General features: G+C 42.5%; 2 protein-coding genes across 2 annotated transcripts in view; one reads left to right on the top strand and one right to left on the bottom strand.

The window, feature by feature from the left end:
* The window catches only part of Hip1 (Huntingtin interacting protein 1), a 189,424-nt gene extending 185,220 nt beyond the window's left edge, over positions 1-4,204 (bottom strand). The window contains exon 1 of the mRNA XM_080277509.1: positions 4,109-4,204. Within this exon, the coding sequence (XP_080133635.1) occupies positions 4,109-4,198 (90 nt within the window). The 5' untranslated portion in view covers positions 4,199-4,204. The remainder of the gene's footprint in view (positions 1-4,108) is intronic.
* Positions 4,205-4,418: 214 nt separating this feature from the next.
* Tcs5 (TP53 regulating kinase) overlaps positions 4,419-14,190 on the top strand; it is a 33,632-nt gene continuing 23,860 nt past the window's right edge. Inside the window, exon 1 of the mRNA XM_080277455.1 lies at positions 4,419-4,470. Within this exon, the coding sequence (XP_080133581.1) occupies positions 4,465-4,470 (6 nt within the window). The 5' untranslated portion in view covers positions 4,419-4,464. The remainder of the gene's footprint in view (positions 4,471-14,190) is intronic.

Consider the following 14,190-nt stretch of genomic DNA (forward strand, 5'->3'; position numbering starts at 1 on the left):
GAGAGGGATGGGGGGGCCAAAGATGAGATAGAGGGATGGAGTGGAAAGGTATATGAGAGAGCAGGGTGTAAGCTGGGAGCAGGGCAGTGAAATTGTGGGGGACAAGGCAACATGGAAGCGATTTGTTTATGGTCACTCCTTACAGGATTAGGGCATCTGGCAACAGACAGATTAAGGCATCTGGCAATAGACAGATAGACAGGCAGACAGATAGATAGACAGACCACACACATACACAAGAAAACACACCACACCATAAACATCACAAACATGACAAAACACACCACACCAAGCACATCACACAACAAAACGCATGACACCACGCACATCATACACACAACACACACCACACCACACACATCACACATCATACACACAACAAACCACATCCCACAATGCACATCACACATAAGACAAAACACCACACCACACACATCATACACACAACACACCATACCACGCACATCACAAACACACACATGCACAACAGAATACGTCACATCACACACATCACTTACACACGACAAAACACACCACACACATGACAAAACACACCACACACACGACAAAACACACCACACACACAACAAAACACACCACACCACACACATCACACACACAGCAACACACACCACACTATGCACATCACACACCATGCCATGCACATCACACACACACATGACAGAATACATCACAGCACACACATCACTCACACATGACAAAACACACCACACCATGCACATCACTCACACACAACAAAACACACCACATCAGGCATATCACTCACACGTGAAAAAACACACCACACCATGTACATCACACACACAACAACACACACCACACCATGCCAAATCATGCCACAAACACCACCTGGCCATACAACACCACACCAAACCACAACACACATCACACCACACACCACCACATCGAATCACATCACATACCACATATGCGACACCTTACCACAACACATCTTTCTCTACTAAACAACACACACCACATCATACCACTCTACAGACAAGGACACATACCCACACACACTAAATCACAATACACCACTACACACAGAGCTGAGACAGCAAGCACACCATACTACACCTCACCACACATCACACCACACCACAGCACACACATTCACATCACACCACAGCACACATATTCACATCACACCACACCACACATTCACAGCACAGGCCACCCACATCACACCACATAAAACCACAACATTGAATATACTAAATCTTGCAGGCTTCTGGCCTTTAGTTCCTTCTTCCTTGCATTAAAAGAAAGAAAGAAAAAAAAAAAATCCTGTCAGGAAATGGGAAATGAAATCCACTTTTGATTATGTTTGAGTAAGTTTCTTTCATTTACACCAGAAACAAACACTTGCACGTACGGAATAAGAAACAATCTATCTATCGCCAGACGCATCAATCTCGAAAGGGGTCGCCACAAACAAATCGCCCCCATGTCACCCTGTCCAAAGCCACTTTGCTGCCTTGCTCCCAGCTAACACCGCCCTCTGTCATATCCCTCTTCACTCCATCCTTTCATCTCATCCCCGGCGTTCCCCTTCCACTCCCTCTCACTCGCATACTCTCTCCTCATTAGTCTCTCACTCTCCATCCTCTCCACATGGCCAAACCACCTCACTGTATTTCTCCTATCACATCAACATCCACACCACAGAGCTCCTTTTCTTCCTCATTTGTCAGTCTGTCTCTCCAAGTAACTTCACATGCTCTTCTCAAGTACCTCATCTCCACTGCCCTCACTCTTGACTTGTGTCCTTCCAACAAGGTCCAAACTTCACTTCCATACACAAGCGTTGGTATCACAATACTGTCATGCAGTGACTTTTTTACCTCCATGCTTACTTCCCTGTTCCTTATCACTGATTTCAAAGAATCAGCAACCTTTCTTCCCTGTTGTACTCTTTCAAGCACTCCACCCTCTAAACTTCCATTCTTACTCTTTACACTACCCAAGTAATTAACCCGCCGCATGCCAGTGCCGTTTTAAAACGGTCGGACATAATTCCGCAGCCAGTGCCATTTTAAAATGGTTAAAAAAAAAAAAAAAAAAAAAATTCACTGTGCATTTTTCAAGATTCGTGGGTAAAAATTGGCAGGCACGTATGGTAACTGTTCCTCTATCATTCCCCAGGCTGTCAAGGCCATACACTCACTCGCTCCCCCCCTCACGCTTGCTCTGCCTCTATGCCTCGCCCAGTGCTGTGCATAATGAAGGCATTTTGTAAATATTTTCACATAAATGTAAGTGTAAATATTTTCTTGTAAGTGTAAGACCTATATAGTGGTCAAGTTGTAAATACCTTCTTGTAAGTGCCAGGACTGTACATGATGAAGTCAGGTTGTACCTATCTTCAAGTGTAAGATAATGCATTCACAGAGAGAAAGACACGCATATTGTGATAGATGCTGAAGTAATAAGCAATCAGAAAAGTGTACTGAACATTGCTATACCTCCCCAGCATAAATACCTGAGTATACCTTACGTAGAAAACGGTTTTCTCTCACGTACGTGGTGAGCGTGAGAGAGCGGTTATACCTGTACAAGAGCATGCAGGACTCAATAAAACCCATTTCCAAGCCTCGGTGAGCATTTTAATGGCGAAATTTGTTTCCACATCAAAATCTATCATTTTACCCCCCCCAAAAAAGGCTGAAAAATGGCCGGCACTGGGGCGACCCATAGGCCTAAAAATAGCCAGCACGCGGCGGGTTAAACACACTCACATTTTCCATTTCCTCCTCATCCAGCCTCACTGTACGTTCAGTGATCAATTCTCTCACAGACATGATAAACATCATGAAAATAACTGGGTGGAAAATTTTCAGGAGGAAAAGGTCATTCATCACTCTGCGAGCCCCTATGTATCGGGTCCAATTGATACCATGAGGTTGGCATGAAACCTGAATTTCATAAACCAAAAAGTATTAAATCAATGGTAAAAAATCTAATTGGTTCTAGAGCCCCTCCCAGAGTCACTCTTTTTTTCACTTTTGATATAATTCTCATAAAACAGGACACCGTACCAGAATAACTGACAACCACATGAATATGATGAAAAAGTTATGAAACCCGTTACCTTAAATAAGTGGATCACCAGCCTGAAAAATCTTTGTCTTATCCTCTACCAAATATTTTTTCTTCTTCACACCAACTCGATACTCACGATGTTCTCTTCTCTTCTTGCCTAATCCTTTGAACTTCCCTGTATTTCACCATCACCACTATTACCTAGTCCTCCAATGAATGAAGAGGAAGCCATAATACAGTACAGGTAGACCACACGAGAACAACAGCTGAATGAAAGGAAAGGCACATTAAGTGACTGCGGCTGTGATCACTACCAGAGCACCACACACACAGTCTGAGAGATGGTAGGAACTGTGAAAACACGGCAGACAACAGCTGATGATCGCCTTGTCCACCGGTGCTCCACATATTGACATGAAGGTGAATTCTTGATTGTGAAGCATAAGTTCTTGGAAATTTTGGGCTTTTCTGTGAAACTTAAATTCACAAACCCAAATCACGCGAAACATAAGTGCTCGCTGTAGAAAAATACAGAAAACAAACTGATGGAATGTGAACTGAACTGGTAAGGTCTTTCTGTCGCTGAAGGTAAAGCGTACATTTACCAAATCACCTGCCTGATTAAAATGAAAACATTACCTTGGTATTCAAAAGGTAAATATTAATTACATGAAATCTTTTAAACATACCTTAAATGATAATCAGTTTATTCTTTACATTTCTCCCAAAACCTGTATCACTTACAGTATCTTCACACTGCAATAGTGAAAAGCCCTAGAAATATCAGATGTACCGGTACATGAAAAACCTGCCTCAAGATAACCAATACATGTACTCCTAAGAATCACAAGAATGAAACTGCATTAATCAAGTGGCAAGCAATGCTATAGTCCATACATAATATTAAGATACGTAATGGAGCAAGGCACTGAGGAGCCCCGCCCTGCCTGGCATGTCATATCCTGGGTGGGAGGCAGGATATCCGTCTCTCATACTGCCTGGTTCCTCAGCCGATGCCCTCAATGTAACCTCATGCTGTCATTACCTGTAGCTTCTCAAACTGGTCCCGCTCTTGGTCCAGGGTGTTGCTTCTCCTCGTCCCCAACACATTGGGGATCTTTTTTATTGAAGTCATCGTGGCTAACTCTTCTTTGAGCACTCCACTCTCCCCATCGTCACTGCCACCTCTACGGTACTACTATCTGCCTATTAGTATAAACACCATAATACAACTAGTCATTCAACATATGAACATAGCTACGTCAAAAGAATGCATTCAAATACCATATTTTTCTTGCCGTATCAGTATTCAATCTCACAACTGTAACTTAACGTAGCAAAGAATACGAAGGTACTGTATACGTCAAGGTTGTCGTCTTTCATCTTTATCACTTGTCAGAAATGAAGGTATTTAACATGTTTCCCATTGATACTTGTAAATCTTCTTTTGTCTAGAATGCATTCAAGATCCCTTTGTGGTTGATCTGCCTTCATCCTATCAGTAGGTACAAAGTTGTGCTCACGCTGATCGGATATTCATTGCTGATCAGCGATGCATTTCTATTAGGCTATGCTTGTAGACCCTTCGATTGCAGTATTTTTTTTTTCTAATGCATTGGTTCTGTACACATGTGACCAGTTTATGTACACATCCTCAGTTTAGATATTGTCAAACTAATCAGCCATGCAACATTCAGACCGTTTGGAGGAGGGATTGGGGTAAATTTTTAGAAGTAACTTAACCAACGTTTTCTTTTATTATTATTTTTATGTTTTCCGATGCAAAATACTGTTTTAATTAGTTTTGACCGTCATTTTTTGGGGAAAATCCCTTTTTTGGAATTTTGAGTAAGATTTCCAAAAGTGGGTTTATCCCCCAAAATCAAGATCAAAATTAATTAAAAACGCACTATTTTGCATTAAACGAACCCAAACTAACAACCTAACCTAACCTAGGCCTAATCTAGGGCCTGACATAAGACCGAGTGCACACACCTGCACCAGCCAATGTGGCGCGACATTCATCAGCTACTGAGCGATAGCCTAACCTAAGTTACTATATGACTATCCCTACAAAATTTGTTCCCCCAACTCAAGCTAGGCTTTAAAGGTAAGCCTTAGTTAGAATAGTTCAGGGACATAATATAATGAAAATTGGTAACGTTGGTTACTTCTAAAGTTATACCGGGATTGGAATTCACTTACCAAGTGCATTAATATTATTGAAGTTGGTATACGTATTCTTTATTTGAAGCAATAGAAGGACCTTACCAATTAATTTCATAATCCTGAAGTTTGTTTTCTGTATTATCTATTTTCAGGGTGGTAAATTACCTTTTCGTGTTAAAAAAATTTCTCACTTTTTATCATCCCTGAAGCCGTACCTACGATTTTCTGTCTTACTCAACAGTGGTTTTCGTTTCCCAACTTCAGAACTGGATCCTAGGTTATGTTAGGTTACATGGGGTACATTAGATAAAATCATTAGGTACAGTTAAGCAAGGTTAGAGTAGATTTAAACACTAGGTTAGGGCAGTCCATTCCACCATGAAAGGGTACAGCAGGGAAGGAAGGTTGTTGGCACACTGAAAGCTGTGATGAGAAATAGGGAGGTGAGTATGGAAGTTAAGAAGTCGCTGCATGATGGTATTGTGATCCCTACCCTGACGTATGGAAGCGAGGCATGGACCTTGCAAGAGGGGAACAAGTCAAGAGTGAGAGCAGTGGAAATGAGTTACTTGAGAGGAGCATGTGGAGTGACATGGAGGGACAGGTTGACGAATGAAGAAGTGAAGGAACGTTGTGGGGTAGATGTGGATGTGGTTGAAAAGATTAGGAGAAATACACTGAGGTGGTTTGGACATGTGGAGAGGATGGAGAATGAAAGACTGACTAAGAGGGTGTATGTAGGTGAGGTGGAGGGAAGGAGAGGGAGGGGTAGACCGAGGATGAGGTGGAGGGATGGAGTTGAGAGGTATATGAGGGAGGGGGGGGGTGAGTTGGGGGGAGGGGAGTCAAATGGTGGGTGACAGAGTGACTTGGAGGCGTTTTGTCTGCGGCCACCCTTTGCGGGATTAGGGCGTCGGGCTATAGATAGATAGATAGATAGCTAAGGCATGTCAGTTCAGATTTTTGGTTGAAAATGAAATTATGCATCAGTCTGCATGAAACTTTACTGGATAATAGCTATGAGACCTACTTAAGTGTGTAGAAAGTTTCAGGACAATACATGAAAATAAGAAAAAAATAGTAAAATCTTAATATTTTTAACCTAACTTTAACTGACTACAGCTCCTAAGTGAGTAAACACATAATCATTTGGTGTTATTTTACAAGTGGACAATATGCAGTTTTGGAATTTTAGCACTATTAACGTATAGTATAGTCCCTAAGGATTACAATGAACCCCCACTACCCCTTTCAGAAATTGATATTTTCAGAGATAATGAATTTAATTTACAATTCCTTAAAAACCCTACCTTGGATCTTCACTCGGCCACTACGGGTAAAAAATGCGTGCGTTCGTATGTGTGTTTCTCCTCCCTTCGACTGCGCATGCGTCTCGTAGGTCTGTATCACCCACTCACAGGCCTACTTTAGGTCACATGATGGAATTCAGCCAATAAATTTGAGACGCGCTGTATGATTCAATCTGGATGGAAAATTTAAACCCTTCTCACTATGGCCTCTGAAGAAGAAAGACGTGCTGTGTGTCCCGGGTGTGATACTGATTATTTACAGGTGAGTAAGCATTTTCACTCAGAACCTGAAGAGGCTCTTGAGTTTTTTAGAAGACACCGTGTATTACCCTCTAAAGTTTATTGCCCAGACTGTCAGGAACCGTGTAAATTTAGAAAAGACAGACATCAGTGGTACTGTGGTCAGTACAAAAAGTACGCAAAAACCAAGAAACGGGTACAGTATAATTTTTGTGTTTCTGACTACAAAGGAACTTTTCTGGACAACACACTCCTCTGGCTTGGCAAATTATATTGTTCATAAACCACTGGATTCAAAGGTTCTGGAACCACGACATTATTGCCAGACGACCCTCGTCCTGGACAATCGTATCGCAAGGGTAAGCATTCCCCTAGGATAGGTTAGGTATCTTGGGGTAGGTTTGGTTAGGTTTAATGTGTTTGGTGAGGTTACATTACGTATTCCCTTAGGATAGGTTATGTGGGGTTGGTTTGGTTAGGTTTAGTGTGTTGGGTGAGGTTACATAACGTATTCCCTTAGGATAGGTTAGGTATGTTGGGTTGCATTTAGTTAGGTTTACTGCGTTTGGTGAGGTTACGTTACATCTGTTTGGTTAGGCTTCGTCTGTTCCGTTATGTTGCCCGGTGGTGCAGTATATTTTTCTGGTGGTTTTTGATGCAGTTTGAGTTGTTTCTTACTTCATTTTTTTAGAAAAATGCTTGATTTCACCTACTTGTCCAATCAAAGTTCATGATTGGAAAAGAGGGGAAATGAGGCATTTCTGACAAAAATGAAGGTCAAAAACATTCGAATCACATCAAAAACTACCAGAATATATACCTGGTATTGCACTACCTGGGGGGTGTATTGTCCACTTGTAAAAAATTTACCAATCATTTTAATAATATCAGTGATTAAATTAATCATTTACAAATAAAGCTTAGGGATTAGTTTTGCCAAGTACTGTATAGCTATTATCCAGTAAAATTTCATGTAAATTGATGCATAATTTCATTTTCAACCAAAAAAGTGAACTGATGCCCCTTAAACGAGACACAGCAGAACATACAACAACAACAATACAATTGGTTTTACGCCAGGTATCCCGGAAGGGCTAAGGCATTGCCCCTGGGTAGAGGACTTTTGGACTGGAGCGTGTAGCATTTTATGACCGGATGCCCTTCCTGATGTCTACCAATGACCCGTGGGTGGATTTGATCCTCCGACCCTTCGGTCAGAGTGGAGTGCTCTAACCCACAGAGCCACGGCTGCTACAGAAACCACCACAGCCAACACAGGTAGATAACTGGGTCTGGTGAGTGAGGCCCGGGATCGAAACCATTACACAGCAGAACATACATAGCTAAGTGTATTTACCACCCCAGAAATAATCAGAAAAATATAACAGACTATCAGGAAGAAGAAGAACTGATTTGGTAAGGTGCTTCTACTGCTTCAAATAAAGTGTATTGTTATGTCCCCGTCCCACACTGCCATAGACTTCAACAGCAGTAGTTCAGTATAGGAAGGACGTTGCTCAGTGAGTTGTTCTTCCTATGGTCAGCCTTTCGGTGTACAGTACACAGGATCAGCTCAGGTGTCGTAAATAAAAACTGGCTTCTTAAGTTCACTGTCTTTGTTTTTCAAATAATTACACTTAATGCTTTGTAGCTTCACTTCACTATTTTCACAAGTACCGAAGATACACAAACTGCAGTAACACATCACTTTGCCAGTAACACTTCACCATTTTCACAGGTATCGAAAATGTACAAACTGCACTGCACTGACACTGAACTACACTCAAACTGAACTGAAAACCAACTGAACTTGCTGTAGGCTCTTCCCCATTCTTATATAAGCTTCATATATTCTGGAGTGCTCTACACTTCCCACAGTTCTAGTGTATTCCTGAGAGAGCGATGATTACAACAGTTACCAACTCGGAAACATTGAAAACATGCCAGAGTTTTCTTACACTGCATAACACTCTAAATTATTTAGCATACAAACTTAAATTAAATTACATAATTTAACAGTCACATAAATAAAACATTATAGAGAAAAAGAGCACAAAAATTAATGCATAACTTACAAAATAACTACACTTACAAACAGCAGGCTAACTGGCAACTCTGACTTGTACCGGAACTATGATAAACATCGGGAATTCTCCAGAACAATCTGGTTAGTAATCCAACTTCTCAACACTATCCCCTCCCTAATCCTTTTGTGGTCCCGACAAAACTACACAGTGTATACAAACATAGTCCTTAAACCAAACTTAACATTTAATTATACATAGAGAAATCCTTCAAGTTATCGTCTTCTCCTGTGCCGCTTCCAGTGACATCCCCTGCTTTTCCACACAGTCCACTCCTCCGGGAATGTCTTGGTCCTCTTCCTGATGAACTTCTTCTCTTGGGAAACTGTCACCATCCTCTAACACTTCAGTTCCTTGGTCCTCCTCAACATCCTCGGCTGCGGGTGAGCACAATTCCACGGAGACGTCCCAGCTGTATTGTCCTGGCCCATGGTAGTGCCGCAGACAATTCATGCATACCAACTTTGAGCGTGACTTCGTGCCTCCCTGAATCCGATACGTTATGTCTGATAGGCGGTCCAATACAGTGTAAGGCCTGTCCCACAGGCCCTGCAGCTATGATGAAAGTCTCTTCTTCCGCTGAGGATTGTATAACCAAACTCTGTCACCATCCATGAAGCTCACCTCACTTGCACTTCATCGCCTTTCCTGAAAACTTAGGGGCTTCTCGCACTTGATGATGTACATCAGCCAGCCTTTCCTGAAGATGCTTTGCATAGCTGGAGATGTCTGTAGGCAGCTTTTCACCAGATGGTCTTCCCATTAACAAGTCAACAGGTAGGCATAACTCGTGGCCCAACATCAGTTTTGCGGGGGTGTAGCCGGTAGACTCATGGGATGTAGACTGATATGCCATCAGCAACATAGATAATTTCAGGTCCCATTCTGTTTGTCCCTCTACGCAGTATTTTGCCAGTTCTTGTCCCAGGGTCCAATTGAATTTCTCCATCATCCCATCTGACTGTGGCCTTAGTAGGGTCATCCTGGTCCTTTTGATCCCCAGTAACTTGCAGCACTCACGGAACACAACAGACTCGAAGTTTCTACCCTGGTCTGAATGTAGCTCCTGTGGCATCCCAAAACAACATAAAAACTGGTCAGCCAACACCTTAGCAACAGTCACAGCCTCTTGATCAAGGATGGCATAGACTTCTGGCCACTTTGTGAAGCAGTCCATGGCAACACATATATACTGGTTACCTCTTTCAGTGAGTGGCAGAGGTCCAGCAATGTCCACTGTGAGTCTTTTCATCAGTGCACCCACTTGGTACAGCAGAAGAGGGGTGCAACCACGTTTCTTCGGTCCCTTCTTGGCACAGCATACATCACAGGCCTGACACCACTCTTCAACATCCTGATGCATGCCAATCCAGTAGAACCTCTGTTGCAGTCGACTTAGAGTTTTCTTCACTCACAGGTGCCCACTAGTGATGTGGTCATGAGACTCATCCAAGATCCCAGACCTCACTTTCTTTGGAACCACCAGTTGCCAGTGCTGAGGCCATTGGGTGTCGCCCACTGATGCTCCAGTAGTCCATTGTTCAAACGAAGAAAGTCTTACTGACTCCAGTAGCTCTTGGTTGCAGGGCTTAACCTGGAAACTTCTTCCCAAGATGGTTGCACTGCAGCCACTCTAGCACTGGTTGTAACTCTGCATCCTCATCAGGTCTTCTTCATCTGATCCTGGCCCTTTTGCTGCAGTACGGCAGCATATCTTGCAAAGATTCCCATTTCTAGTACACTGCTTGCCGTCTGTCCTTCCATCTTCTCGCACACTATTCATCAAGGTTCTCTGGCATTTTCTCAGTGGTGAGGCTTCTTTGGAAAAACTGGCTGCGTGTTGCCTCCTGTCACCAACCTTGACTAATTTACCTTCATCATTCTCATTTGGACATTTATAGCTGAAGTGTCCCACCTCATCACGTCCAAATCCCGTTTGTTACAACTGTGGGTTTCCTTGCACTGTTCCATTCTTCTTCTTCCATTTGTAACATTCGTCCTTCTTGTGTCCCAGCTTCCTGCAGAAGCAGCAACCTCCTTAGGTCTTCTCCTGTTCCCTCTTCCACTTGTAGCAGTCCTCTTTTCTATGCCCTGGCTTTTCACAGTACCAGCAACTTCCTTCAGATTTTACCACTTCATGAACCCACCCCTTTGCCTAGAATCCTGCATTACAACCTGCCTGAAAAGTGGACATACTGGACCAGTAGGACTCATATTCTAGAGCCCTGGCTAGTGCTTCTTGCATGCTTCTGGGTTGTGCCTGCTTCACTTGCACTTTCAACTCTGCACTGTCAAGACCATTGATGAACTCGTCCCTCTGAAGAATAGCCAACAGGTTAAGTGCTGCTCCAGGGTATGCCTTGTATGCTGTACTCTCCAGGTTGTGAGCAAGCTACTGTAGGGATTCGCCTCGATCCCGTACATGGGTCCAGAATCGTGCTCTGTAAACCTCAGTCTGGCACATGGTCCCATATCTGCACTCCAGCACTGCTACTAGGGACTGATAACTGTTTGACATCTCTCCCAGAATTTCCATTGCAGCACCTTTAAGGCTAGTAGCAAGCTGCACTGCCCTCTGCCTATCATCCCAACCATTCTGATCAGCAAGTAACTCAGACTGTGCACAGTAAGCTTCCCAAGATACTCTACCATCAAATTTCTGAGGTTTCTTTTTAACTGGACCCCCATTATAGCCATGCACTTCACTGCATTTGGGGCCTAATAACTGAGGCATCATAATTAAGTCCAGGACTTAAATCTCCTACATTCTGATTATTCAGCCCTGTAATGCTACCTTTAGATGCTTGGGATATGTCAGGATTCACCATACACTGTCCATTCTTTTCATATGCTCCCTGTACACTAACCTGAGGCTCAGCAGTTCAGTATTTCTTTACAGCCTTGATTTTCACACTAATTTTCTTTACATGGTCGACTACATACTTCAGCTGGTAATCCACATGCTGTCTGCACTCCATCGCTATTCCCTCTTTAATCATCAGCTGGTTGTCAACATGCTGTTTGCACTCTGTCACTATTCCCTCACTGATCTTCAGCTGGTCGTCTACATGCTTCACTTGGTCGTCTAGATGCTGTCTGAAGTCCATCATGTTATTGCTTACCTCACACGTCTGCTGCTGTAGCTCAGCGTATATTTCCTCCTTCAACTACTGCTGTTGCTCAGAGTATACTTCCTCCTTCAACTGCTGCTGCTCTTTCTTCATTCCCCCCATGAAAGTATCCAGCTGTCCTTGCATCCTCAGTTGTAATTCCCTCTGTTACCCCTGTGATGCCTCCGGAAGCTGTTCATATCATTCTTTCTGTTCTTCATTCCCTGCCTGTAATTGTTCTTTGAGTTCTTTCTGTCCTTCATTCTGTGCCTGTAATCCTTCATTCTGTGCTTGTAGTTGTACACTTTGTGCTTGTAATTGTTCTTTAAGTTCTTTCTTTGAAGCTTATAATAGCATCATAATTGCAGCCGGGGACACCTCCTCCTCCTGCCCAGCTCGGCTCCTTGCCTGCACACCCCCTAGCTCCATGTCGAAGATTAAACTCACTGCAGCACCTTCTAAAAATCTACACTCTTGACAACATTGCTACAGGTTCCAACAGCAGCAGTTCAGTATAGGAAGGATGATGCTCAGAGAGTTGTTTTTCCTGGAGGCAGCCTTTCGGTGCACAGAACACAGGATCAGCTTAGGCGTCATAAATAAACACTGCCTTCTTAAGTTCACTGTCTTTATTTTTCAGATAATTACACTTAATGCATTCCAACTTCATTTCACTATTATCACAAGCACCAAAGATACACAAACTGCAATAGCACTTCACTCATTGCCAACAACACTTCACTATTTCCACAAGTACCTAAATTATACAAACTGCACTGCACTGACACTGAACTACACTCAAACTGAACTGAAAACTGACCGAACTTGCTCTGGTCTCTTCCCCATCCTTATATAAGCTTTCTATATTGTAGAGTGCTCTACACTTCTCCACAGTTCTAGTGTATTCCTGAGAGAGCGTCGATTACAACAGTTATCAACTCAGAGACATCCAAAACATGCCAGAGTATTCTTACACTGCATAACATCTTAAATTATTTAGCATACAAGCAGCTCTACGGTGTCTGTCCTTTCCTCTCCTCCTTCCTTCTTTCCTTCCTTCGTCTTCTGTCTTTCTTTACTTCATTCTTTCCTCTTCCTTCTGCCTACAAGTAACTTTACACTCCCTATTTTGTCTTTGTCCTTCATTCTTTCCTCTTCCTTCTGCCTATGGGTGACTCTATGTACACTGAGTGACAAGCCAAATGGTTTCCTGTATACCAGGAAACCATTGACTACCGTGGGTGGTAACCATATAACCAAATTATGGCACCTGGTGGTTTAGTGGGTTATTAAGGCGCTCCAATTGGATTGAGCCTGCGTAGGCTTATATCCAAGGGATGGTTGGGGTGTATTTTTCACATAATGCCACTCATGGATGAGTGAGGCTGGTCACTCTCATCTTGAATGTCAGGACCAACTTGCCTAGCACCGAGCTCCTATGCTTCTCATGGGGCAACACTGGATAGGATGATGGATGGATAGACAAACTTGAATTACATAATTTAACAAACAGTCACATAAATAAAAACAATATAGAGAAAAAGAGCACAGAAATTACTGCATAACGTACAAATAACTACGCTCACAAACAGCAGGCTAACTGGCAACTCTGACTCGTACTGGAACTACAATAAACATCTGGAATTCAACAGAACAATCTAGCTAGCAATCCAGCTTTTCAACAGTATGTTGACCTTGAAGTTTAAGCTTGTAATTGGCCATAGGTCTAAGTCATTTTTTCTAGTTTGTTTTGTACGGATATGGGATTTGTGCAGTTTTTGGAAATAACCAGTTTGGGGGATACCATTTAGCACAAAACAAAACTGGAATTCAAGTACTTTGAATTGTTTTGTGTTTATATCACTTCACTTGCAAAAACTTGTTGTATGGCATTTCAGTCACAAATGACCCCTGCGGCTAGTAATAGCCCCTAGGAAGGATTAATGACCCTGGGGGGAAGAGTTAATCTGTGATAGAAAGTGTCATAAATGAAAAGTGTCAGGAAATGAGGATATATAAATAGAATACACTTCAAAATGTATGAATTCATGTTGTGGCATGTTAAATATTTATGAGTGTTTGGGATGTGGCTCCCCAACTCCCATGGGTATATGGCTTCAATATTTTTTTAATTTATATTATCTTTTCCTTGAGGGAAAACAGCAAAAATTTATATTTTATGACATAATTGAAGCTAGAAAAAGCATGAATCAG

This window comes from Coenobita brevimanus, chromosome 70 (genome assembly GCF_032717465.1).
Source record: "Coenobita brevimanus isolate Jiangsu-jjx chromosome 70, ASM3271746v2, whole genome shotgun sequence".
Lineage (NCBI taxonomy): Eukaryota > Metazoa > Arthropoda > Malacostraca > Decapoda > Coenobitidae > Coenobita > Coenobita brevimanus.